This window comes from Larus michahellis, chromosome 1 (assembly GCF_964199755.1).
Source record: "Larus michahellis chromosome 1, bLarMic1.1, whole genome shotgun sequence".
NCBI lineage: Eukaryota > Metazoa > Chordata > Aves > Charadriiformes > Laridae > Larus > Larus michahellis.
The window spans coordinates 137696232-137723922 of NC_133896.1; the positions used below are offsets into that span (position 1 = coordinate 137696232).

At 42.0% G+C, this 27691-nt stretch overlaps 1 protein-coding gene across 1 annotated transcript in view; it reads left to right on the plus strand.

The window, feature by feature from the left end:
• Positions 1 to 10974: 10974 nt before the first annotated feature.
• The window catches only part of LOC141737616 (SH3 domain-containing kinase-binding protein 1-like), a 105578-nt gene continuing 88861 nt past the window's right edge, over positions 10975 to 27691 (plus strand). Inside the window, exon 1 of the mRNA XM_074572561.1 lies at positions 10975 to 12449. Coding sequence (XP_074428662.1) covers positions 12341 to 12449 — 109 coding nt within the window. The 5' untranslated portion in view covers positions 10975 to 12340. The remainder of the gene's footprint in view (positions 12450 to 27691) is intronic.

Below are 27691 nucleotides of genomic sequence, written 5' to 3' on the forward strand. Positions count from 1 at the left end.
AACGGGCTCATAAAAAAGCCATTGCTCAGTGACAGACAGGAGGTCAAGCAGGTCAGATGTTACAAAAATAGCAGCTTTTCTTCTACGGCCACAGCAACTGGTTTTCTCTGAGAAAGAAAAAAAAGGGAGTGTCATATGTAAAATGGATTGGGAAGACCTATTTGCATTCCGTTTTCCTCCATCCTGTCCAGAGGGAGTGATCTCAGGCCAGGCACCTCGCAGGGTGTCCCATCTCCTCGGAAGGCACCAGGGATTTGCGGTGGTGCCAGGCTGGGCTTTTATCCGTGGAGTTCATCAGCTCACACATTTTAAGGGCAAAATGGGAGAGGGAAACTGTGGGGCAGGAAGAAAGCAAAAAGGGATAGGAGCGAAATGAGCTTTAAAGCAGAGGCCGAGGGGCCCGGCATGGGTTTCTCCTCAGGGTGTTTCAGGCGTACGTGATCAGAAAGAAGGGATGCCAAAGGCATCAAAAAGAAAACACAGTGGAGGAGTAGCACCGGAATGGGCACACACAGTGCCCTGTTTCTGCCCATGTCCCCCTGCTTTCCCCTGGCAATCAGCTTGGGGAAATGCAGTGGATTTGTCAATCCTTCCTCAATGTATTTGTCCTCAGCTCAGGAGTAAATGTTCATTGCATTTCCTGAGGCTTGCTTGCAGTGTCTTTGTTTCTGATCTCTCTCTCTCTCTCTCTTCTTCCCTCCATGCCCGCTGCCCCAGCTGTGCTGGCCCTCTCCCCAGGAGAGGTAAGTCTCTCCGGCTGGTTTGGCTGCTGGGTAAATGCTGGGGGCCTGGCACTGCCCGGCTGTGGTGCCTTGGGGTGGCAGGAGGGAAGGTACCTGGGACTCCAAGCCCAGGCGTGTGCTCTGACCTCTAAATCCAAGGGGAAATCAACCCACATTTCGTGCCAGGCTGGCACAAAGAAAGGGGCTCAGAGAAGGTGCAGCAGTCTGGGCAGGCGCAAGAGTCTGTCTAAGCTTCAGGACTCAGATTTAGCCTCGTGCCATTATTCTCAATGACTATGTTGATTTATTACTGGTTTTTTTTACCTTCCCTTTAGGATGAGAGGCTGGAGCTGTGGCACAGCAAGGCTTGCAAATGCAATTGCCAAGGAGGTCCTAACTCGGTGTGGTCCAGCGGGACTAACAGCTTAGAGTGCATGCCAGGTAATGGGCCAGTGTGCTTTTAGCCGTGGGTCTCTGGTGATCTTCAGCAGCTTCCCCCGTTGCACTCTGCATTGCAGAGGTGGCACGTTACGGCGGTACTTGTTCCAAACCCAGCTGCTGGTGGGGCTGGGGGAGCTGCGCTGGTGGGAGGTGTGGGGTGACCCTGCGCCATTGGGCAGAGGGGCGGCAACAGCAGGGACCATGCCTGGGCCTTGGGAGGTCACCCAGGGTGGCCCAGGCTGGCCAGTGCCGGTGGGCGCTTGCCTGTCCCGTCCCTACAGCCCCTGGCACTGGTGCTCCCAGAAACTGCCTGGGGCAGCTACCGCTGTGTGCAGGGTTTGCTGTAGGAAAACTTTTGTACCACCTAGGCTGATTCTCCCTTGCTGCAGTTTAGTCTGCGACATCTCCCAGAGGTCAAGGAAAACAGTTTATTCTTTCTTTGCAGTGTATTTTTAAACAGTAAAAGACTATAACTGTGTTTCCTGAGTTTCCTCCGGGCTACCCCTGCCCAGCAACTTCAGCCGTTCCTCACAGGTTATATTTTATGGGTTTCTGATCAAGCTCTTTCCTCGTTATTTTCTGCAACTGCCACATTTTCCCTGATATATTACCCCAGCAAGGCTTCATCAGTGCCCAGCTGATCCTCAGCTCTAGCTCATGTGTCCCACAGAAGCTGCACTCTTGTTCAGGCCTCTGTCACGCAGATATTCAGAAGTGTTCATCCCCTTTGCAGCTGGGTGCCAAAAGTGGTACCTGCCCTATGCATGCTAGCAACCGCTTCTTCCCAGCTCTTGCAAGAGGCTGTGCAACAACTTGAGGTGTGTTTTGCTGTCATGCTGTTCCCCAGGGGAAACACGGGGGAAACAGTCACCGCAGTGCTCAGCATTTGGCATGGCTGCCCTGAAGGAGGAGGAGGTTAAATGAGTTACCCTGGAAGAGCTCCGAGTGGAAGCCAGGATGGGCTAGAAAGCAAATAAAATGTGTATTGACAAGAAGATATGACACCATTGACAGAGCTTGCAGGCATATGCAAACAGAAATGAGAGGGGGAAAGCTTGCTGAGCGCACCCTCAGCAAGTTTGCCGATGACACCAAGCTGTGTGGCACATTCAACATGCTGGAGGGAAGGGATGCCATCCAGAGGAACCTGGACAGACTTGAGAGGTGGGCTCGTGCTAACCTCATGAAGTTCAGACAGGCCAAGTGCAAGGTCCTGGACCTGGGTCATGGCAATCCCAGGCACAAATACAGGTTGGGCAGAGAATGACTTGAGAGCAGCCCTGAGGAGAAGGACTTGGGGGTATTGGTGGACGAGAAGCTCAACATGAGCGGGCAATGTGCGCTCGCAGCCCAGAAAGCCAACCGCATCCTGGGCTGCATCCAAAGAAGTGTGGTCAGCAGGTCGAGGGAGGTGATTCTGCCCCTCTACTCCCATCTCATGAGACCCCACCTGGAGTACTGTGTCCAGCTTTGGAGTCCTCAACATAAGAAGGACATGGACCTGTTGGAGTGGGTCCAGAGGAAGGCCACGAAGATGATCAGAGGGATGGAGCACCTCTCCTGTGAGGACAGGCTGAGAGAGCTGGGGTTGTTCAGCCTGGAGAAGAGAAGGCTCTGAGGAGACCTTATAGCAGCCTTCTGGTACCTGAAGGGAGCCTATAGGAAAGATGGGGAGTGTAATGATGGGACAGGGGGTAACATTTTTAAAATGAAAGAGGGGAGATTTAGATTAGATATTAGGAAGAAATTCTTTCCTGTGAGGGTGGTGAGGCACTGGAACAGGTTGCCCAGGGAAGTTGTGGATGCCCCATCCCTGGAAGTGTTCAAGGCCAGGCTGGATGGGGCTTTGAGCAGCCTGGTCTAGTGGGAGGTGTCTCTGCCCATGGCAGGGGGGTTGGAACCAGGTGATCTTTAAGGTGCCTTCTAAGCCGAACCATTCTATGATTCTATGATCCCCAGGCAGGGGGTCTTTGCATTCTCCTCCCCGAGCCCAGACACAGCGGTGTGGCCTGGCGGGGATGCTAGGGGACGGTTTGCAGAGCAGCCATGCTGAGGTGTTGCAGAGCTGTCTCTGGTATGGCTGGAGGGGAGCAGTCGTCCTTGCAAACTGCTGCACAAGTTTTCTCCAGTTGGCAGTAATGGCAATAAATGGCTTAGCTGGTTTGTCCAGGTGGGCGCTAGGCATCTCTTTTGCAGGTCCCTGTCTGTGCGGGGCACAGCCGGATGCGCCAGAAGGTGACCTGCTAATTGCATTACGGTTGTGTGGTCTGCGGATTAGTGTTGCTAAAAGTAAAGTTACATATTGTTCGAGATAAGCCTGTCAAGTAGTAAACATGCAGGGCTACCCCAGCCTGACTGCCCTCTTGCACAAGGGGAGGATTGGTTTTTAATGTGGTGGAAAAGCGTGATGTTTCCATGCCTGGAGGAAGGTGGGATGGTGGCATTGTGTTTTCATGTTTTCAAAAACATGTTAATGAGGTACCAACTGAGCAAGATATGTTAATGAGATATTGATGCATACAATATCGACCTAGTAGAGCTTGCTAATGAGACATTGACCATGCCACCGCAGTGCTGGGGCATTGCACCAGGGAGACCATGGTCATGCCGGGCCCTGGGCACCTGCTGATGGTCCCCATGTGGGATGCATCACATTTAATACAAGGCATCACGCTGGTCTGTCAAGCGTGGCTAAAGCGAGGAAATGTCCTACCCACATGTGAAGCTGTGCAGAGCTTTGCTCACTCCTTTATTGCTGAAACCCATGAAACGAATGACATTAAACTGGACAATGTGACAGAGTCACCCTTGGGGGACCACACGTGCTCTACAGGCTGCAAAATTAGAAAAAAGCTGCCCATGATGTAGATGTTTGCCCAGGCAATTCCCATCTGACGCTTGCGAGCACCTTCTTTATATGTATCTAGATGTGTAGTGATAACCTGCTCACATAAAAAAAACCCGTTCATAACAAAAAAAATGCCCAACTAGGTCCAGGTAGCATGCAGACACTGCATGGAAGCATCACCAAAGGCTTGCCTTCCAAAGCACTGAGTGGTGACCTGCCACAGAAAGTTTTAATGATGATTGAATATTTCTGCCCCCAGTGGTTTTGCAGCCAGTGGGAGTCTTGCTGAAGGGTCGGAAGGAGGATGCGGGGAGCTACAGGCCTGACAGCCTGACCTCGGTACCAGGAAAGATCATGGAGAGGATCATCTTGAGTGAGCTCTCACAGCAAGTGCAGGGCAGCCAAGGGATCAGGGACAGCCAACATGGGTTTAGGAAAGGGAGGTCCTGTTTAACCAACCTGATCTCTATCTATGACCATGTGACCCGCCTTCTGGACACGGGGAAGGCTGTGGACGATGTCTGTCTGGACTTTGGTAAGGCCTTTGACACCGTCCCCCACAGCATTCTCCTGGAGAAGCTGGCGAATCATGGCATAGACAAGTGTACTCTTCGCTGGGTTAAAAACTGTCTGGCTGGCCGTGCCCAGAGAGTTGTGATTAATGGGGTGAAATCCTCCTGGCGGCCCGTCACCAGTGGTGTCCCTCAGGGCTCAGTTTTGGGGCCGGTTTTGTTTAATATCTTTATCGATGATCTGGATGAGGGGATTGAGTGCACCCTCAGTAAGTTTGCAGATGACACCAAACTAGGTGGGAGAGTTGATCAGCTTGAGGGTAGGGAAGCTCTACAGAGGGACCTGGACAGGCTGGATCAATGGGCCAAGGCCACCTGTATGAGGTTTAATAAGGCCAAGTGCCGGGTCCTGCATTTTGGTCACAACAACCCCAAGCAACGCTACAGGCTTGGGGAAGAGTAGCTGGAAAGCTGCCCGGCAGAAAAGGACCTGGGGGTGCTGGTGGACGGCCAGCTGAACATGAGCCAGCAGTGTGCCCAGGCGGCCAAGAAGGCCAACAGCATTCTGGCTTGTATCAGGAACAGCGTGGCCAGCAGGAGCAGGGAAGTGATCGTGCCTCCGTACTTGGCACTGGTGAGGCCTCACCTCGAGTCCTGTGTTCAGTTCTGGGCCCCTCTGGACAAGAGGGACAGTGAAGTGCTGGAGCGTGTCCAGAGGAGAGCTACCAGGCTGGTGAGGGGTCTGGAGACCAGGTCATATGAGGAGAGGCTGAGGGAGCTGGGCGTGTTTAGCTTGGAGAAGAGGAGGCTGAGGGGAGACCTCATTGCCCTCTACAACTACCTGAAAGGAGGTTGGAGAGAGGTGGGTGTTGGCCTCTTCTCCCAGGTGAATAATGACAGGACCAGAGGAAATGGTCTGAAGCTGTGGCAGGGGAGGTTTAGATTAGACATTAGGAGGAATGACTTTCCTGAAAGAGTGGTCAGGCACTGGAACAGCCTGCCCAGGGAGGTGGCTGAGTCACCATCCCTAGAGGTATTTAAGAAACGTCTAGATGTGGCACTTCAGGGCATGCTCTAGTGGCAGAGATTGTAGGTTGTTTGGTTGGACTCGATGATCTTAAGGGTCCTTTCCAACCATGAAGATTCTGTGATTGGCTGGAGCATTTCATACCTGCAGCACACACAATAGTGTTTCATTGCATTTACAGTCATGGAAAGGGTTGCAGCAATTTCCTCAAATGTTTTCAGCTGAGTTTCCTGTAAAGGTCAGAACTGCTAGAGTAAAAAAATCTTGAAACTTTGGTGTAGTGAAAATGACAAAGTTCCTGTACTTTTGTTCAGACTTGGTAACAGATACTAACTGTAACTTTTGTGGCTGACTAAATTCAAGCATTTGCTATAAATTAAAGGAAGCTTTTTGAGAGTGAAGCAGAAACTTCAGCATGTTACACAGATAGAATAGAATTTTTCCTTGAAAGGTAATGAATGATGAAATTCTGAAAACAAAGCTAGGTTTGGCAGACAACGTTAGAAAAATGGCAGGTGAGCCAAAGACTTTTCTCTTTGAAAACCACCAGCTGCTCTTTTTGTCTCTCTCCAGATTGACTATGCATGTGTCATGTCAATAAGTAACAGTTTTAGACATAAAAAAGAGGAGATACTAAATTTCTAGATTTTATAGGTTGAAATAGCCATTTAATAGGGTACAGGTGCACTTGTATATGTTGTATTTTGCTATGTGATGGAGTTTCATCACACTATATAATTTGTTGTTAGGTACTATTTTGTCATGTTGTGAAGCTCACAAGCTTACAGAAAATGTCTTACAAATTTTCTGTGGCTCATACTGATGTAGGATTGGATTAGGGAAGATCCAAATAAAAACAGCTCAAGTATTGTCTAGGATTTTGTGTTTCTTTGGAGAAACCATATATCAAAGTTTGCTAGGAGAAAATAATCTTTTCATGGTGATTTGGCTGTTGGCGTCTATGCAGTATGGTTGAAGCCTAGTTACAAAAAAAAAATTTTTTTTTTAGATAGTAAAAGGGTGTAAAAAGTGTAAGGGCCCTCAGAGTACTCTAAAATATGTTTATATTCCCATAATATCTTTGAAAATGTAATATTTCATCAAATCAGGCTTAAAGTTTATTTTTAAGGTTCACAGTGACTTTTTTGCAGAATTTCTCAGATGGAGGATGCCTCTTCCCAGTAAGAACTGCTTATCACATTGGAATCACTCCAAAATCTACAGACACAGGAGGCGGAAGCTGTCTTAAAATTTGTGGTGTCAAGAGTGTCTGGGTTAGGTTTAGTGGATGAAATGTGAGGTCATTTACTTAAGGGCTGGGTTCCTGAGGCATAGCCCCTTGAAAATGATCTGCTAATAACTTGCAGTTATCTTGGTGTGGGCTAGGAAAAAATGCAGCATTTTGACACATGAAATTTATACCGGGCACTGTCCCAAAATCGACTATCAAATAGTACCAAGGATGAGGATTAGAGATATTTCTGAAGCTGTTTGCAGGTAGGCCATGTGAGTGAGACAGCTGCTCGTTCTGCAGAAACATCTCAGTATCTGAGGAGTGGACGAGATGCTTGTGATGGGGTGAAGAGCCAAGCACTGTGCTCAGGATCCCTTCGAGCCCCTTCTGCTGAGGCTCTGTGTAGAGTTTGCCATGGGCATTTGTCTTGTGAACTTGGTTCTGGAAAGGGCTCTCAGGTCGTTGAGTCTGGTCCATGTAGTGTCACCACAGGGATTTCTAGTGAAGGTGCTCGCACTGTGTCCTTTTGAGGAGACTTAGCATGCCACAGATGTCCCACAGTACCTGTCCAGTCCTCCTTGTCCTACTCAAGGGCAGATTGGCACACACTGAGTGGTGATTGAATCTAATCAGGGTGTGAGTATATTTGCTGTAGTTGAAATACCACCAGAAACCAGTGCAAGAATCCTAGTCAGGAGGTACACTGAAGTCCTTGCTGGGCAGACAGCTAATTCTATGTTGATTTTTTTTCCAGTATTTTAGGGCAGTATAATACAGTAAAATCTCTTACCTTTCTTGTTTCTCCTCTCTTTTCATACACAAGCTCCTTCTTCAAGAGACAGTAGTCCCTGAGATCACAACTGGATTATTAGTTTCTGTTCACCCTCCGTTAGTATTTAAATTCAGCTGTTCTTGAACTACCCATGGCAGACTGGGGACTTCCTAACTCCCACCCATCCTAAGTGAAAGTTTGCTTTCTACTTCTTCATGTATGTGGAATTTCTTCTTTAAAAGAAATAATATATACAAACTTCAACTTGAAACCAGAATCAGAAATGGATTTTTGTAATACACTGGGGAAAGTTCCCAAAAGCCACCTTTGGTACACATAGGTTTGGAAGCTTATTTGCCTACTCTTTCCTCACGTGGTAGGCTTCTACTCCATGCAAATGTAGAATGAGGGGGTTATATAGAGATATATCTATAACTGTTACTGGTGGAGCACCAAGCTTTTAGGGCCATTATAGTTGCATTGTTTACCAAACATGTGAGACAGTCATGTTCAGTGTATTTTTTGTGGTGAAATCAAGCGAGCTGATTGGTATACCTCTGTGGCCAGAGTCGTTTGTGTTCATTTTCACTCCATTTTTCATGCAGAAATGCAGTTTTCAGTAGGGCACTGTAATGTTTTAGAGTAATGACATATTTTTTTACAGCAGGTAAGGGTGGGGATAGGTACAAAGGACTATGTCAATATTTCTGAATTTAACAGCACTAGGGTCCCTTTCTTTGTCCTGAGAATAAGAGGCATACCTCTACTCATATGGCAAAAACTTCTGTCCTTCCCTTCTTCTGCAGTCTTGCCTCTTCCCCGTTGCCTATTGGGACCAGCCTGTGTGCTGGGTTGTTTGCTGAGCCGTACCAAGGCACTGCGTGGGCAAGGGCTAGGCCATATGGACCAGGAGGTGTGTTAGCAATGAAACAGACAGTCACAGACAGGGCCAGTGGCCTGGCTCTGTTTGGGCCACAGCTGAAGAAAAGTCCTAAGATCCAAAGGTCCCCAAGGGCACGCAGTATAGGAGAGAAGACAGCACAGAGGCAGAAAAAATATTGGAGAGAGGGTTGAGGACAAAGGATGTAATATTGGCAGTAATGGTTGCTGCAGGCTGCAGCAGTGAAGCTGCTTAAGATCTGGGGCTTTTTTTTGGCTTTGGTTATATGCTTTTACATCTTGTGCCGTAGACTAAGACCAGGAATTGAAAAGGTGTGCAAGTGGCTTAAAGCTGGCATAATTTCTCTACTGCAGAATGTGTGCTGAGCCACTTAAATATGGGCTTCCCATAGGGTATTGTTAAGTATGTTTCTGATAAGATTTTGGCTTAGTAGGACTGGCTTGGCTTTTGCTTGATTTATTTAACTGTGTAGAGAACTCTCCACTTTTCCTTTCAATTCTCTCCTGGATCTGTAATTTCATGCTGCTGGGGTTGATCACATGTCATGTTACGGTGGGCAGTAGCTGTGAAAAGTTATGGCCCTTCTCGTGAGCATCAAAGGAAACAGTAATGAAAAGTAGCCCAAACCAGTACTGGAAAGGCAGAAAAAAGGCAATCCTTAGAGGATTTTGGTGGCTGCAAGGTGCTGTACTTTCTATATGAATTTCGGCTTGGTGGGCAGTCATCATGTGTGTCTGTCTTTTTTCCATGAATAGTGGATAAGAAAGGAAATGTAAGAGTTCCCACCCTACAAAAAAATGCCAGTGTTTGGGAGTTGGCTTGTTGTATTTGTGTTGATTTTTTCAGGAGGTAAACAGGGCTACCTCAAAAAGCTGTCAACAGTGGTATAGGCACCAGAGTCATTCATCTGCAGACCTGAAGGTGCAACACTGCTTTCTCTTATAACAGGCAATTTTCTCTGTCACTTTTGAAGTTGCAGATAGGACTTTAAAAATGAAAGGTGTTGTACTGTTGTTTCAAAATTTGTGAGTTGAGGATTTAATTACATTATGACATAAAGAATGGAAAATAACACACAGGAAACAAGTTCTGGCAAGATGGGGTCTTCTGTAGGCTGTTGTCTTGTGGTTCTGTTCACCTGAGAGTGTTGACTCAAAAATTCTGTTTAAGCTGTAGAGAATTTTCTAATATACTGTGAGTTTGCCACCTAGCTGCAAAATAAATTTAAAGCTTCAATACAACAAGCTTTTGGACTCATTTATTATAATTTTAATTTCTAAGGCTGTGAAAAAAAGCTCCTGAAATAATGTATGTATTAGTCTGTTCCATTTTTTTTAGAAAGTGATGTAACATTTTCTTATAAATGCATGCAGTGATCTTAAATTATCTTGTGGTTCGCTTTTATACAAGAACTGTGTGCAATATTTCTTCTTCAAACAGCAGCAGCATCTATCACACAGATCCATTCACCTTTCATACATGTATTCATTCACATTTTTTATTTCGGCTGTGATGGTTACTGTGATGAGTTGGGTTTTAGATACTATTTTACCTGTGTGATGGCAGTAGATAAATGATTCATTGTACCCTTGGTGGGCAGCGGTTTATAAAACCTTCATCTCTGCTAATGGAATACTGATAAACACTGTAAATGCCTTGTGCAGATACGGAAGACTGTATTAATGTTGTGTAGCTAATAGTTCAGCTTTAAAGGTTAAAAAAAATCAGTTCTGAAATTCAGGTTTAGAGTGCATCTTACAGAGAGTGACTTGGAAATTCTTGTTTTGGTTGATGCTGTTCTCAGATAACAGCTTTAGAAACTTCAAATAGAAATTTGTTTTCTATGGTTTAGTGCTCATGTCTGATCTGCTGGAAACCTAAATAAGATCTACAGTATTTCCTGTGTATGGTACAGTGCTGTGGGATGGTGGAGGTTGCTACTGCACTGGGATGTAGAAGAGGGCAGTGAATGTATGAGAGTTGAAAGCGGGGAGGAGAGGCAGAGTTGTTTTGCTAGGGGAAGGGTTTGAAGCCATCACCTGTCCCCGATGCCTCCTCAATGTGGAAGATCTCATCAAATTTGCAGATGACACCAAATCAGGGCAAGGGGGGGAAGGGAGGGAGGGCGGCAGTTGACATGTTCAAAAGCAGGGCTGTTTTTCAGAAGGACCCAGACAGGAAGCCTATGAAATCCAGCAAGGTCAAATGCCAATTCCTGTCCCTGGGAAGGAGGAATTGCTGGGATACATACAGGCTGGGGCCTGATGGATTTGGGAGCATTATGCTGAAAAGGACCTGATGGGAAGCAAGCTGAACAGTACAGTTGTGTACTGTGTACATCAGTCACAGCCAACAGCATCCTGGTCTGTGTTATCAGCTTGCACATTGAGAGAAGCGATAATCCTCCTTTATCTGGCATTCATTAGTCCACATCCAGAATACAGCATCCCATTTTGAGTCCACTAGTAAAAGACAGACATTGATAAACTAGAGAAAGTCCTGTGGCTGTGGGAGCTGGAACATGCGCCCTGTGAGTTGATGCTGAGAGAGGTGGGCTTGTTCAGCCTGCAGAAGAGACAGCTTTGGGGGGACCTTCCAACACACACAAGGAGGTTATCCAGAAGACAGAGCCAGGCCCTTCACAGTGGTGCCTGGTGGGGAGGACAGGAGAGAGGAGACAGGAGTTGAAAAGAAAGTTTCAGGCTGGGTATAGGAAGATTTTTGTCACTATAAGGGCAGTCAAGCCATGGAGCAGGTTGCTCATGAGGTTGTGCAGTCTTTGTCCCTGGAGGTTTTCAAGACCCAAATGGTCAAAGCCTTGAACAGCCTGGTCTGTCCCCAGAGGTGGCCCTGCTGAGGTCCATCCCAGCCTGAGGACCTCTGCAATTCTGACCTAGGCCAAAGTTTGGAGCCAAAACTTAACTTATTTTTTCCTTATTTTTTGATACATGATTATAAGCAATTTGTTCAGCTTTAGTGCGTAAGTTACCTGTCTATAAAGTGGAGGTAACGCTACACATCTACCTCGGTGGCATTTCAAGATAAGATGTTTGAAAGGTTGTGATATTTTGGATGCTTTGGCAAAGTAGGTATAGACAACTAGGCAGGTAGGCCTTTAAAATCTGCCTAAGAAGCCAATAGAGAGGTATTGTGTATCTTATCAAGTGTTAACTGTGTAGTCTTGGGACGCTGTTTTCTATGGGTTTACTTTCATGAAACTCCACCATATATTTTTTTTCCTCTGTGTGCTGCCAAAGACGTTGATCACCTTAAAAGGTAAGTCAGCTGCAAAATATGTTAGTGTTAGCAACGGCTCTGACAGCAGGCTCTCTATATGCTTCTGCCAATTATGGTAACATTTGTCATATTTTCCTAGTTAATATTTTCTTCCTGCTGTGGTGGTTGTTTCTGTGGGCTTCTCGACAGAGGGGAAGCAGACTTAGCTGCCTTTACATCAGGAGCACTGAACCTGGTTCTGTCCTGTGCTTCAAATATACAGCTAACCGAGGGATAAATTAAGAGGTCTCTTTTCTTTTTGTTTTTCTTCCACACCCACCTCTCAGCTTTGATGATCTTTAGTAAGAGATTCGCATAGCTGTCCTACAGTTTTCACGCATAAATAAGGAATTGACCTCTTTTAGAAAGAAAGAAAATTAGTATTGGTAGGAAGAGTTACTGAAAATTACTTCCATTTTGTGGGATCCCAACTTATAAAGAGTCTTTGAGGTAGCATTAGAATAGGTAGGGGTGTATACATAGAAATTTTAAGAAATCTTAGGAGCTGGAGATTTAGCATATTCTGCAATACCTTTTTTTGTAACTGTTTCTTCTTTTTCTTCTCCCTCTCCACCCACATTTTCTTCTGCAGGAAATAAAGAAGGACATGAAGAAAGAAAATACTGCCAACAAACCACCAGAGAAGCCTATAAATGAAGTTTCCAATGGAAGCCCTTTACTGTTGTCTGAGACAATTATTAGAACGAACAAAAAAGGTATAGTATATGGAAGCTTAAATGTAGCTTAAATTCAAAACAAAAGAACAAAATATAAACCTTCCTTGTTTCTAGGAATAAAGCTAGAGTCTATTTAACTGTAAAGGCATAGCAGGAATAACACAGAAAAATAAATCTCATTGTTCTCTTAGACTGGCTTATGGATGCATGTATTATGTCTAATATTTCAACATTAATTTGCACAGACATCCCTTTCTTCTTAAAGAAATCCTTTCTAGATACATTTAATTAAGGAAAGCTGTATGAAGAGATTACTAAAGCTTAATAAAGTAAGGAACTGACAGCTTGCCTATATGGAGGTTTTTGCACAGTGATGTCAGTCCACATTCACATATTCATGTTCTATCTGGGACAGAGACTGGTTACTGACAAAGAACTTGAGGAAAAAAAAAAAAGTAAAAAAAAAAAAAAAAAGAAAGTGGAAAACATAAAGCTCGATACGTTAGTTTCCTGGGAAGTGTCTATCACTATCTTCTGTTTCAGACTGGAATGTGTGCTCTACATGTCTGGCTTGACTCCCAATGCAGATTCCTACGTATGGGTTTGAGTTGCTAAAATGAAAGCCTCCAAATCTTCTGTTTCTTTCCCTAGCTCTCAGTCCTGCTCTCAGAAATATCAGAACAAAAAAAAACCAAAACCCAAAATTGGCAATGTAGAAGCTGGATTTTTCTTTAGGCTATGTTTATGCTGCTGCTTGTTTGTGGGAGGACAATCAGCTATGTGCAAGAGATGGGCTGTATTTTTTCCTGAAGAATACTCTGGACAGTTTCTTGCTTGCTGTCGTATACGAAATAATCTGCTGTCATTAATCACTCTGTAAAGTAATTTCCATTTTGGTATATAGTCTTCTATACTGTTAGGACTATGCATATGGAACTTTCCGTATTATCAGCAAATATTGTATTTGAGCTTGCAGTTTGACCAGAGGTCTTAAACTTAAGGTTTGCAAATGCAAGTGAGGAAGACTTAATTTCTGCAAAATGTATGACTTAAAAAGGTGAGTGCGAGTAATTTCCACCTCTTTTGCAAGGAGTGGTGTCCTCTGAAAGAAAAAATGGAAATAAATCTCAGAAAGCTTTGAGTTTGCAGTGTCATCTTGAATCTGGAGACACATCCAACATTTCTGGTTTGGGTCATAGGTTTCTGAAGCAACAGCAGAATTAAATTGCCAAGAATCATTCTTTTTCATGGCTGCTATACAGAACCATATGAGTAGTTGGGAAATTATCTAGGGACCAAGTCTGTTCCATGTTGCTTCAGTTGCTATTTGGCGAAGGCTAATAGCTGTGGCAGATGCAGAGATTCAGTTCAGTCACAAGGGAATAACACTCCAAATATGATACTTAGAGCACAGGCTTTCTCCTCCTCTTTCTTCTCTCTGGCTTGGAGCTTTAAAGGATTCATGAGATAAAGTTCTCTTTGTCTGTAGCAGGAGAATACAAAACTTCACATTTACTGAAAGGAGAGAAGCAAAGACTGACATGAAGATCTGTACCATGAGGAAGGTGTTAGGTTTGGAAATAGCAAATTTCATATAAGGATGTAATTGCATTGGATTTCATTGGTGGGGATTGCACTTCTCATGGCTACCGCTACATAATGTCAGGGTTAGTAAATTTTTAATTTTGGCTGCTTCCCCACAGCTGTTTCAATTGCTGCAGAGCAAGCAGTTGCAGCATGCTGTACTCCAGCAGTACAGCTAAGGATGCACAGAGCATAACAAGGCCAAGAGGGCTTCCCCTCTTTTTTTTTTTTTTTTTTTTTTTTTCTAGGGTCGGTTTGAGCATGGTGCCAAAGAAGCCTTGTTTGAGTGAGGATAGCTAAACGAGTAATTACTGTTGTGTTCAGTAATAAAGAGTCTTCTAAAATCTATGTGGCAAATCTCCTTGTGGAAAGTGCTGCAATATTTTACTGAAGAGGGAGCCCTAAATGCCACAGGGATTATTTTCTTCAAGTGTTCTTTTGTTGTGATTTTTATTAAACCCTACTGCAATATGTTTACTGATCACACAATGTGACCTGATCTGAAAGAGGGTACTTTTTTTTTTTTTTTTCTTCTTGTTCTTAGGAAGTGAGGAGGAGAAAGATGCATCTGAAAGTCTTTAGCCACGGTTCAGCAGTGAAAATAGTAGGCAATATTATTTATTTGCTCGGTCAACATAATCTTGCTGCTTGGAACTTCAGAGCAGATCCAGTGATGTGGCAGTTAAGCATTCTGGGGTGGTGCATTGTTTCAATTACCAAGATAATGATAAGTGCTTTTCTAGTGCTGTGTTGTTACATTGTGTAGTTTTACTACTTAACTTGGATGGCCTAATTTAAGTGGCAGCAATTTAGCAGGCATTTACATTTTGAGCAGAAGAATCTTGGCCTCTTGGGCTTCTGGCTTGTAGAGAGTTTTTCCTTGAGGAATATTGACGAGTGTCCAACAGTGGTATTCAAGGAAAATACCTAAATTATTTGTAAGAACATATAAGTAGCTAAGAGGAAAAGAATGGATTCCTGAACAAAAAAGATATATAGGATCCAACTTTATATCTTGTTTGTTCATGCTAATTTTTTCTAAGCACTTTATTGAAATTAGAGTTTCTTATAATAAAATCAGTGTAAATTCAAATGCCTCTTGTAAAGGCTTATTTCATCAAATAAGTAATGAACATTTGGATTACAGATGTAATCTAGGAACAATTTAAACTTGGTGTAATACCAACGATAGTAGCCTGCCTGGGTTAGTACTTCCATTACATAGTGAGGGTGACAACTGATTGTGTGGTATTAATAGTTGTAGGTCACCATCTGTGATTGTTATAAAGACCAGGAGAAGTTGGAAGGATTTTGTTTTCTCTGCATTTCACTGGGGGCAGTAAAAATGGAACATTTCTCATCCTTTAATGTTTCTTGCTGACCACAAACACTAGTGATCTAACAGAAACAAATGGTATACATGACTGCTGTGGTGGACATAATTTAGGAAACTCCGTTAAACTTGGCCTGATTGTATTTGTGAGAGTTAATATTTGTTAGGTATTTCTTCTCTTTACAGAGGTTGTAAGCATAATCTAGAAGTTCAGGCTACAGCTAAGAAATAATGGGTTTATTTTCTAGGTCTGCCACAGAGTTGCTGTGTAAATTTTGCTAAATCACTTAAACTCTGTTGGCCAAATTACCACGCTTTAATTTCCAAGGTCAGATGTCTTAGTATGTATTGATTTTTCAGATAGGCAGAGGGATTTTTTATGATTTATTGCAGTGGCATATGCAAATACATTCATAACTTCCCGGTATTTCAGGTGTTGTGCCTCAGGCTGCCTATTGGCAAAACCTAGGTTTATATCTGCCTCATAAAGATGTTGAGATCCGTTATAGCATGATAATGATAACAACATCTAGGAAGCTGAGCATTTTAGTGTAGCATTCCAGTGACTTCATGCTTCACCTCCAAAAGGCTTAAAAAAGGACCATTTGCTCGAGTGTAGAGATGAGGTTAGGGAAACATAAAGCTGCAGCAGCTGTAGGCTGGTTTTGATGGGTGCTTCAGGTGCTGCGTTATCAGCTCCTGTCTAGGGAAAAAGGCTGTGGCCCTGAACGACCTGTCTGAAGCTCTGTGCATGTTGGCTGTGGTTGGCTTGCATATTCTTTGCTAGAACCTGGGAGGGATCATTCTTTTGCTTCTTCATACAGTTCATATGCCAAGAAAATCGTTTTCTTGCCAGGTGTGGGTCTTCTAATATATCTTTTCACTGCCCCAGAATTTTTGGTTGGCATATAGAACTATTGTTCTAAAACTTCTGTAAAGCTGACTTAAAAAAATAAAATCCTGTTTTCTATTTATAATTGGCATTATTGCACCTTGGTAAAGCCTTTTCTTCTCTGAGAACATTTTCAGATTGTTTTAGAAAAGCAGAATTATTGCTATTGTTACTATTTAATAACATAAGAAATTTACAGTCAGGTCTTGGAACAGGAAAACACTGAAAGATATCTTTTTTCTTTTTTTTTTTAATGCTTTTCCAACATGTTGAAATTTATCTTTTCTAAAAGTTTTCTTTCAAAATCTAAGAACAGAGCCGAAGTTGTGCAACTGTTTTAGATTTGTCACAAATTCATTACAATCTTCATCCAGGTATAAAGGGACATAATGGAAACTTGTGTATGATGGTCTTAACGATTAAATGGCTATGGCTTATTTTAGGATACTTTTGTTCTGATTTTTGAGTATCCTATTTTTAAGTATCCTATTAATTGCAGTATTTTGTGTATCTGGAAATAGGAGCCCACTTGCGTAGGCCAAGTTCCAAAACTGGATTTGATAGGCTGTATTTTGTAAATAAACTAACAACAATTGTTATATGAGTAAAAATATTTGAAGAAAAGATATATTGCCTTGCCAGATGTGTTTGCTTTATATAAACTGTAAATGCAGTCTACATTGAGGTTATTCAAGCCAGCAAATCTGGAACAGCTCATCGTGTGTTACATGTTCTTAATCAGAGCCAAACACTGAAAGCAAGGAAATGTTTTTTCTAGTTATCTTGAGAATTATTTATTTTACCTTCCAGCCTACATGTAAATAATAAAAAGATTTGCATCCTTCCTAAAAGGGAGAGTTCTCTGAAAGTAGGTTTGATGATATAATATGTTTATGTTAAGAATAAATAACAAGTCTGTTGTATGCAAAACTGAGACTTAAGTCTATTTTTGTAAATTAGAGAAATAAGAAAAGTATTTTACAAGAAAAATGCTTCATCATTTGGTTCGATATTTTTATGATTATTTGGATACAAAAAGACATCTCACTTATTAAAAAGACAAGCTGATGACTCAGCGTGTGAGTGTGTCAACTCTGAATTTTATATTAAGTAAGTAATGTGTGTAAGATATGATTCTGGTCATATTTTTCAACAGAACGGCAAACCTCAAAATTTCCTTCACAAAATCTTTTATTACTAAACCTAGTGCAAATGACTGCCTTTGTCGTGTGCCAGTCATGTGTTTGATGAGGTATCTGACCCTCAGTACGCTCAGCTTTGGTTTTCCTTTCAAACACAGGAAGTTTGAAGGCATTAATCTGTCTTTTGGTTGGATTATCTTTCTGCTGTTTATACGTTCAGGCCTTCTCCACAGACAGGCTTTGGTGTTCCCTTGCAAATACTGCCAACTTCAGAGAAATTATAGCTAGCATGAAAAAAAAAATCCTTTTCATTTTTAGGATCAGCTAATTGGTATATAATCAGTACAGAGTTTACACAAATACACACAAGAACATACTTCTCAGCCTATTAAGGTTAAAGTATGCACACAACATATGACACAAACCCAAAATAAGACATAAAAAAATTAATGGCACAGGAAACTCAAATCCAGCAAAATATTTATTCTTTGAGTTTAAATACCATATCTGCATATGCATAAGTAGTGTCTCGGATAATACACGTTTCCTTTAAAAGTACTGTTTCTTGAAAATAAATACTTGGATAATTTTTACCGTCAGGTAAGCTACTCTGCACTGAAAGGCACTGCTTTTAGTTCAGAGAGGCAGGAAAAGACGCTGGTCTGTGCTGAATGTGTGGGTGGCAGCCAGAAAGAAACTTGGTGTGTGTGTGTGCTGTGTGTGATCTGTAGTGGTTTAACAAATTTTTTCTGGAGGCAGGTGGGAAGGACTCTGTCCCATGCTGGAAGAAAGATTTCTACTTGGTAAAGTTCCCTTTTGATTATTCAAAACGGTATATAATTTTATACATGCAGCCTGTAGAGGATACATGGAGAAATGATGATTCTCTCTAGCATTTTAGTTTCATGATTCTTTTCTTTTGATGAAAAATAATTCTCAATATTGAAAGTGAGGGGACACTTAATGTGCATGGAATGTAGCTAATTTTGCAACTGATGAATAAGGTGCATTCAGGTGAGAGGTCATTGTCTAATGAGTGAACATCCTTCCTCGCATCATGGGGCCATGCTTTTCGATTCAATATCCTTTTATAAATATTTTGTATTTATATAAATATACACTTATATAGCAAGGGAAGTCATAAAACAATGCGATTTAAAATTATTGCATTATCCGTCTGATGCCATAAAATTAGTTTAGTTCTCTTGGGGTTTCTCTTGTAATTGTAACTATAGTGTGCAATCTGCCTAAAATAGGCTTATTCTGTAGAACAGAAATGCAGAGATAGGTGTTACCATTGTTCTAAATTTGAGATTAGTCTGTTGACCATTGACATGATTTTGTTTTTATCTGCCAAGAAGGATCTCAGTGCTGTCTTCTGGCAACACTGGAATGGGTGCTCACTCATTCTTTTCAGTCAGATCTTGTTTACAAGTCCTATTGAATAATGACTTAATATATTTCAAATCTAAACTTTTTTTCTATGTTATGGTCATTTGCTGCCCTGGTTTTTAGTTAAGGTTTCGTTATCTATCCAGATTCCAATAGCTTGTTCCAGTGAGATAATTTCTTGTCCTGTTGCTTACTGTGCAGTGCCCCCCATCTTCTTTTTATCCTAAGTGCCTCCCCTTTCTTTTCAATTGCTCCTTCCTGGTACTCTGCAAAATGCACAAATGCTGAGCCCCGATGTACCTTCTGCAATTTTGCATACTTGGATCCAACTGGGATCCTAGTGAGTGTCGTGAGGCTCAGTGCAGGAGCAGCCTGTAGAAGCCAGTTGTAGAAATCCCTCTTGGTTTGAGTTGTAATTTCAAGTTAATTCTGTCCTCTGGACATCTTCTGTGTGCTTAGGTGGCCATCTTCTTGTGTGTCATATGTTTAGCTCTAGGAATTCCATTTATGGACCATGCTGTAAAAACACTGAACAAAAATACAGCCACCGCATTGAGGAGCTAACTATATATATATACCGGTGGGTGTATATATATCTACATGTATATATATGAATAAAACAAGGTAACAGGTAACTAAGAAGAATACAAGGAAAGATGCGTTATTTGGATGATTGCTAGCAGGCTAACTGTTTTCAGGTTTCCTAGAGACAGAGAACACTTGTTTTGATGAAAAATTTAAATTTGGATCTGCACTTGGAAATTGGGAGGGCAGTATGGAGAAAATTGTGACAATGTTGGGTTTAAAATTTAACAGGCCCTGTTGGATGCTGACACCCAGGACAGAGAAGAGGCAGAAGATGACCTTTCCATATAGAGTCTGAAGAGAGGCAGGAGAGCAGTTACTGATCGGCATTCTGAGCAGCTTACAGAGAAAAACAGAGGGAGGTAGTTATGGAGGCAAGTGAGGACATGAGTCAAGTTTTTTGGGTGTTTTTTTTTTTTTTTTTAAAAGGTATTTGTATCAATGGGAAAACAGAGGTAATTGAATTTTTAAGGAAGAGTGTGACAGGCAACAGGTGAAGTGGTGGAATAGGGCTACAGGGACAGTTGAAAAAACAAGCAGAAGAAAGTCTTTTTGCAAGTAATTTATGTAAATATCTAATAATGCTACACTTGAAGGAATAGTCGACAGAGTTGCATCTTCTCTTTTGTGAACACTTACAAAGTTTTGTTTAATCAGTTAAAGGATTTTTTTCCTTTCTAAAAGCTTTGCAATATGTTTTACATGTCTGAGTACAAAATTAAGTCAGAAATATTTTCTAACAGTTGTACTAGAGTTTGCTTGATCACTGTTATCACAGTATCTGGTAACTGTCCAAAAGGAACTAGTCAAGAGCAAATGTGTTGTCAAACTCAGGTGCAAAATGTTTTTCTATTAGCAGTTGTATTGAACAGTTATATTTGGCTTTAACACAAGCCAAAATCAATAAAATAATACTTAATGCTAGAGCCATTCTTGTTAAAATAACAGCAATGAGACTGAAACTTCCTCTTGTCTTAAAACTAAGTTTCCCCATCACAAAAGAGACTTTATTTTTTCACAAGCTTCTGCAGAGAAGTGTCTCCCTGCTGCCAGCAATTCCCTCCTGTTCGCTGCTGTAGGGTAAGTCACTTGGCACCCAGCAAGGCCCAGCTGCCTGTGAGGTCTGTCCCTGACCCTCCTGCTTGCTGACTGTAGCTGGCTGGCTGTCTCCTTTAGCCTTTCATCGAGGTGGTGTGGGATTTTCAAGAATAGCATGCCTAACTTGATTTGGAAATTAGCAGACCAACCTTTCTCCCATGTTCCCCCTCGCAACTTTCTGCGAGTAAGGAATGGCAGAAGATGGGCAGGATGGGTCACCTGAAACTGAGCCTTGGAGCAAGTCGTTGGGGTCACTGAACATTTCCCAGTGCCTAGCTTGGGGTATCTGCGCCTCGTATCCGGCAGCTGTGATAGGAGAGAGTCAGACTTCCTATTCTGTGGTAGAGACAATGAAAGCAAAGGAACAATGCAGGGATACTGTTGTAGAATATAAAACATAACTCTATCTGGAATGAAAATTTGGGGTCAAGAGAGTATACTTTGACTGTGCAAGCTAATATCTTTTCCATGAGCTCTGAAACTTTGCCAGTGTACTTTGAACTGGGTCAAGAATCCTTGTCTTGTCTTTCCCGGACTTATCTTGATGAATTTGTAACTGCTAAGTTAAATACGCCCATCTGTGTGTGCTCTCACACTGACACTGATCCTTAGTTCGGTACTGCTTTACCTTTGCTTGCTTGGATGGTAGCTGGGATGGTGCTGTGTTTCTTTTATGGGGACAGGGAGCTGGCTTTAGCCCTCCCTACTGGGCTGGAATCAGGGCTGTGTGGCTGTTGACATCTTTCCCCCGTCACATGTAGGTAGGGATAAGAGCCAGCCATGCTATGGTAAATTGCGGAACTAATCAGCTTACTGAGGCAGTTGGAGGTTTCTGGCTCTTGTGACAACCATAAAAAACTTTGACTGATTTCTGGCATTGTAGGTGAGGAGCAGGGCCTGTCAATAGCTCCCATGGGTCTCCTTCAATTTGCAGTGTCATGTGACATGAACTGAAGACCTAAATAATTTGTATAAATGATTAGTCTGAGAATTTGTTCTTAAGCCAGTAGGCACCCCTCTGTAAAGAAGATTTTTGGATGTATGTGAAAGTTTAATGTAAACATATGCCTTTGTACACTAGCTCCATACTTGTTCCCTCTGCATTGGGATCGAGTGACTTGTTCTGCTGCTGTTGAATCCCTTCAGTGAAGGAAACTTTTTGACTTGTGCCTACTTAGACCAGAAGGAAACTACAGTCATTATTCAAGAGCTTCCTCTTCTGATGGAATGATATTTATAAGCCCAAGTAGGGATAAATGTCTGCAAAGTGGCAAGAACGTACACAGTGAAAATGAACCATCGCTGCTGGTAGGAAGGGTTGTCACCACCTTGGTGGTTTAGGACAGCTGAGCAGAGGGTTCTGCTTAGAAGTATGCTGCCGGGGAGGACCTCTGTGAACCAGCTGCCAGTCTGAGGTTTAGTTAGGAGTGTGTGTCTGTGGAGGGGATTTAACTCTGAATGTGCTTTGCACAGGAATTTTTCACCTGTTCTCTTGCCCTACTCCCTTTCCTGTATGCACGTATGCAACACCTAGAGTGCTTTAAACAAAGCTTTGCTGTTGGTTGCAAGTAACAAGAAACTATATGAAAGTATTGCCCATAAGGCACATTGTTTATACTGTTTTAAGATCTGTGATAGATTCCGTGATACACTTTACTTCCAGGAATTGATACAGGCTTTAAAAAATTTCTTCTGATAAAGTGACATGCCTGGAATGAACTTGTCACTGCGTTCATTTTAATTATTTTTCACATGCAGTGGGAAATACTTAGATTCATCTGGTTAAAAGCCCCTGAAGTTAGGGAAGCTTGCTTTACTATAACTAGATTTGAAAAACAGATAGAGGTATCAGACAGTGTTGATGATGCATGGCTTGGATTATTCTGAGTAGGATGGCATTATTAGCTATGTAAGCTTTCAATCTTCAGATTCCTATATTACGTAGGTGCAGTGACTCGAGTAACAAGATACTATGCCTGCAAAAGTATATTTCTTGTTTCCACTGAAATGAAGTTTCATAAATTTTATTCAGTGAATACTTCATGCATGTTTTATCTTATCTCAGAATTTCCTCTCTTACAGTCTACTCCACTATTATCAAGGTGCTCACAGCATGGAAAGTTGTGCTGTTATTAGTGGTGCATTGCGATGTATTGTACTGTTTACCATATTTTTATGGTTATCTCACTGCTTTCTAATCTTATTTCACAGTTAAGATGCACCAGTAGTTTGCAGTAGCTCCTATTCTATATCTTTCTGCATTCTCTTTTCAATTATTTCAATTTTCAATTGTGCCTGTTTCCTGCTTCATGTTAATTTGCAATATAATCCTCTTTAAAAATTCAAAGCACGTTGCTGATGATGGTTCGTTTCCAAGCTCATTGGTTGGATGGTTGTGCTTGACAAGGGAGTGAAACGTGGAACTGCTGACAAGTGGCTGTTTGCTGATTCTTGGCCCCAAGCGCAAGATTGCGATAGGAAAGAGTATTATTATCTGTCACACAGCAGGAGCCGTTATTTCCTAACTTCAGTGCTGACTTTATTTAGAAACTGAAACGGAGGCTGGGCAGAGGTTCTAATGGAGAGAAGTAGCTCCCTGCAAATGCCCAAATTAGCTGGGAATGAGTTTTGAAGTCAGTGGGGTTATAGTGCCACTAGCATCATTCTCTGCCTGGGCTGCATCGCCCCAGTGAAGCTCCTCATGGTGTCAGCTGTTACTATAGCATCTGCTGTGGCTGCATCTTCAAAAATCTGCCACTCTACTCCACAGACTGTTCCAGAGAGCATTAGCACCTTCAAGAATCCCAGGCCACCAGTGGCAGCCCAGGATATATCTGATTCCCCCCAGAAACACTTGGCTACTCCAGAATCTGTTTCCTATACTGTTTTTTCCTGGGACCAGAATTTGTCAGCTTTATACATGTACAGTGCTCAGCCTGACACTGTATATATTGTTCAGAGTTCTTGAGTAGTGCACTACAGTAGATGACAGGGTACAGTAGTGTCCCATCTGTCCAGTAGCTTGAATTTAAACCATCATATACGTTTAAGCAACTCTTTTTCACACTAGGTCATGTATTTTCCTGTTGGTTATCATCCTCTGTCATGCATTCACTGGGGATATTTCAGTGGTAAAAAAAATAATTGAAGTACCCTCACACAAGCGCCAGATATTCCATTTCTTTTAAATAACTTTAAATGCTGTATTTTTGTGTTTCCTACTTCATTTAGTGCCACGTGTACCTTGTGTAGACTTCTGTTATAATCCTGCTGGATTCCAGATGTCCCTCATCTATATAGTCTGGTATCTAGCTCTGCAAAAGCTGCAAGATGCAATGTCAGCCATTATAGCTTCATTTGTGCAACAACAATCATAAGATTTGGTATTTTTTCAGGCCTAGGAATTCTCTGTTAGACTACTGACTCAGCATAGTGTTATCCTAAATTACATGGGTCGTGGTTACTTCTGGGAATTCATAAGAGATCAGGAAGTGTCCAGGAAATTATTTAAATAAAAAAAGCTCCAGTGACCTAAGGAAAACCAAAAGATTTACTCACATGCCTGGCAGCTATTGAGCAAATAGAGTAGCGGAAAATAAAAGTAATAAATGTTGAAAGGTTAGCCTGAGGCTTTAGTGTCAGAAAGATGTTAAGCTAGCGCTGCCACCAAAAAAAAAGCCATCTTTCCTGTTTTTCTTCTTCCTGTGTTCTGGTACAGATGTTTGGCTGCATGGTGACCCAGACGAGGAGAATGATTGAGCTTAACATTAAACTAGCAAGAAAGATGCAGAGGTTGTTTTTATTAGTGGGTCAGTTCACTGTCTACCTCCTCACACTGCTGCATGAGCACTCTTGATCTGACAGGACAGCAAGGCGTGTTGCAGGAGAAGCAGTGAGCAGCAGTACTGCCTTTTATTTGGTTGCAGTTGAAAATCATTCTAAAAGTGCTATGAGAGAGTGATGGTTTGCTAGACTTTTTCTAAGATGGTTCATGGTCATTCAGTTAGATCAACTACTAAAGAAAACAGACATGCTGTCTTGTCAGTTTGAATGGTCAGTGTTGCTCTTCACTTTTCTGTTGTGGTGGTGAGGTATATGGCTTGGTCAGTGTCCCAAAAAAATGGCATTGCAGTTTTGGAGAGAACCCTTCTTATATAGAACTCTTCTCCCCTCCCTGCTTTTCATCTTCTAACCACAGAACTGTTTTGGAGATGGATTTCATTACAGATGCAACTGACTTGAGCCAGAGGCCTATTTCTTCACAGCTTTTAACTTTGAAGAAGTAACTTCTCATTCATGTAGCAAGTGTAATGGAAAAGACAAGAGGAACTTGATGGCTATTATTAGCAAAAGATAGTGTTTATCCCAGCAAAACTAAAAAAGGTGTTGAGACATTACAAACTTTAAACCTAGACAGTTTAAAAAAAAATAAATTTTAAGGTGGAGTTTCTTTTAATGTGTACCTTAATCGCCCTGTCAGCATTAGTAGTCCTCCACTTACATGTTTATCTCTATGCAAATTTATATTCTCCTATGCATTTTATGAAAAACCAACTAAAAAAAAAAGGAAACTGATAGTGCCAGGACAGTAGAAAACCTGATAAAGTGCTTTCAAATGCACAAAGTGCATTTTAACACTTGTTAATTACTGCTATTTTCACGAATAAAAGTAATATTTTCACAAATAAAGTAATATTATTGCACAAATGCATCAGCATAACAGCTGACACAATAGTTTTGTAATAGACCGTATGATTCAGAAGGAGAGGGTGAGCAGACAAGCCATGATGGATGTACAGATGCCATCAAAAAGGCTACCAAGAAAGCAAGGTATGAAACCAGGCTGCTCGCCTTGCCTGGCATCAGAAATCTGGAAAAATCTTGTTTGAGGAAAAAAGGACAAAAAAAGAGAGGGACAGTAAACTAGAAGAAATTGCTAGAAGAATTGTTGATTACCATGACATTAAGGAGTCCTAGGCAGCATCCTGGTGAAAGTTTGTGGAGGTGGCCCAGTGCTAAGACACAGGGATAGAAGTAGTTCATGTAAATGTTGCAGTGGGGGAAAAAGATAAATATTATGGAAAGGTTTGTTGGCAGGTGTAGTAGGGCATCTTGGGTGCAGGTGCATCAGCTTGGATGCAACTGGATTCCAGGAATTTGTTAATTTGATAGGAAGTTTCATCCTTGCACAGATCTGGACTGACATGAAGTCATCACTACTCACAGCACTTTGTCAGAAGCCAAAATGGTTGTGACCCTCGAGGCAGACCCAAAGGGTGAAGAGAGATGCAAGTATGACATGCCCAGATGTATCATGGAGGGGGGAAATCTGGTTTAGCTACTGAATGAGGGACTTGCAGCAAGCAAAGCACCAGAGGTTTTTGATGGGAAGTTATGTACAGCTTAGAAGTTGGCATCTGGTACGATGTAGTAAGACTGAGTTATTTCTGTATAGAAATCTTTCAGTGTCTAATTTAAAACCCACTGAAATCTAGCAAAAACCTGAAAATATGAGGTCAGTGAAGAAAGATGGCTGGCAATAGATTCCTTGACTAGGAGACAGAATGATTAATTTGTTAATCATTTACTATTTTGAATTTTTTATGGAAAGTTACCATGTCACATGTAGAAAATAGAATTACAGAAATTAAAAGGCAGACAAGGTTTTAGTATAAAGGCACAAAACCCAACAAGCACATGTTCTGCAGTCCGGTTGTAGGAAGTTCTGTGCCAGAAAACTGGGGATCCAAGTGTGAACTGACCATGGCTGGAAGGGGGCAGAGGGATTAAAATCCAGTGCCTAAATTTGTCTGAACTATCTGCCTTTGCTGTGTTCTGGGGCTTCCCCACCATTTGCGTTGTGAAATTCATTGCTTAATGTGGCACACTGCTCAAGTGGTTATTTGAAGTTTATTTAGAAACATAATGAAAGCTACAGCATCTTTGGGATCAAAAGATATTTAATGTGTGAGTGGACACTTTCTGGCCTTTGCAGTCAAGAAGACAGCTCTTTAGTAGCTATCTCATTACATAAAGTATTAAACATTACATTAGATTTCCAACTAAGCTTTTCAGTATAAATGCTGGACCTAACACAGAGAAACTACTACTGCACTAGAGACTATTTTTTTTAAATAAATTCAGGGAAAGCAGACAACTGATTTGCACAGAATACAGAAAGCTATGAGGATTTTATTTTCTTCTTTACTCTTCTTGTTTAGTTCTTAAAACCCAAAATGTAGTGGGGTAGATATAACTGCTTTTGAAATAAAAATTTAACTGAGTCCTTGGAGAGAAAAAGACAAATTTATCATAAAGAGATTCTTCATAGATGCTGTACATCTTCACGAAAACTTCCTTTTTCAGATCCTATAGGAAACCTATTATAAAACTCATTTCAGAATGTGAAGGCTCTGATGTCATTTTCTGAATCAAATTTATTTAAAGTGTAAAATTGGTTCTGCTAACATCCCTGTGTTCTGAGAAGATTGCTATTTGCCCTACAGGCCCACGTAGAGGAAGAAAGAGGCAAGAAGTTTACTTCCCCCTTCAGGCTATCCACCCGTGATGAAGGGGGGTAACTGCAGCTCCCAGGGGGCAAACAGCATTCAGGGAGACAGGGAACGTACCCCCCATGTTGCTATTCCAGGTGCCGCTCCAGGGAACCATCTGCAGCGAGTGACTGTGCAGCAATATTCCCCAACCCCCTTGCTTAGTTTAGTGCAGAGGAGCTGGGGTCAAATACTGGTTTGCATATGAGGTAAGAAAGTCATATTGTAATCATATAGCAAAGAGAGTGTCATCCTGTGACAATCTGGATGCCTTTGCTACTAGCGGTTTTATTCTAATTTCCTAATGGAACAAATCTTGTTTGAGAGCATCTGTTCATTTGGCCTTTTCCCCTTGATTTTTTTGAACCTCTGGACAGTACGAGCTAGAGATGACAGAAGATGAGAAGTCTTTAATGCATTTATAAGGAACATAATAGTTCTTTTAAATTGAAAGCTGAATGGAGGAATATGATGCAAATTAGTGCTCCTAACTGAATGAAAACCTCCATTTTGAGAGTCAGCAGCCCGTAGCCAAGACACATAGGTGTGCTGGCCGGTAGGTCAGTACCTGTGTTGCTCCGAAGCAGCTCCAGCATCCACTATCACTTTCCCAGCTGTGCAGGTATAGGATACAAGTGGAAGCTGGGGCAAGGGCTGGTGAGGGTGAGTAGAGGTTGAGCTGATTAGAAGACACTGGGTGCAAA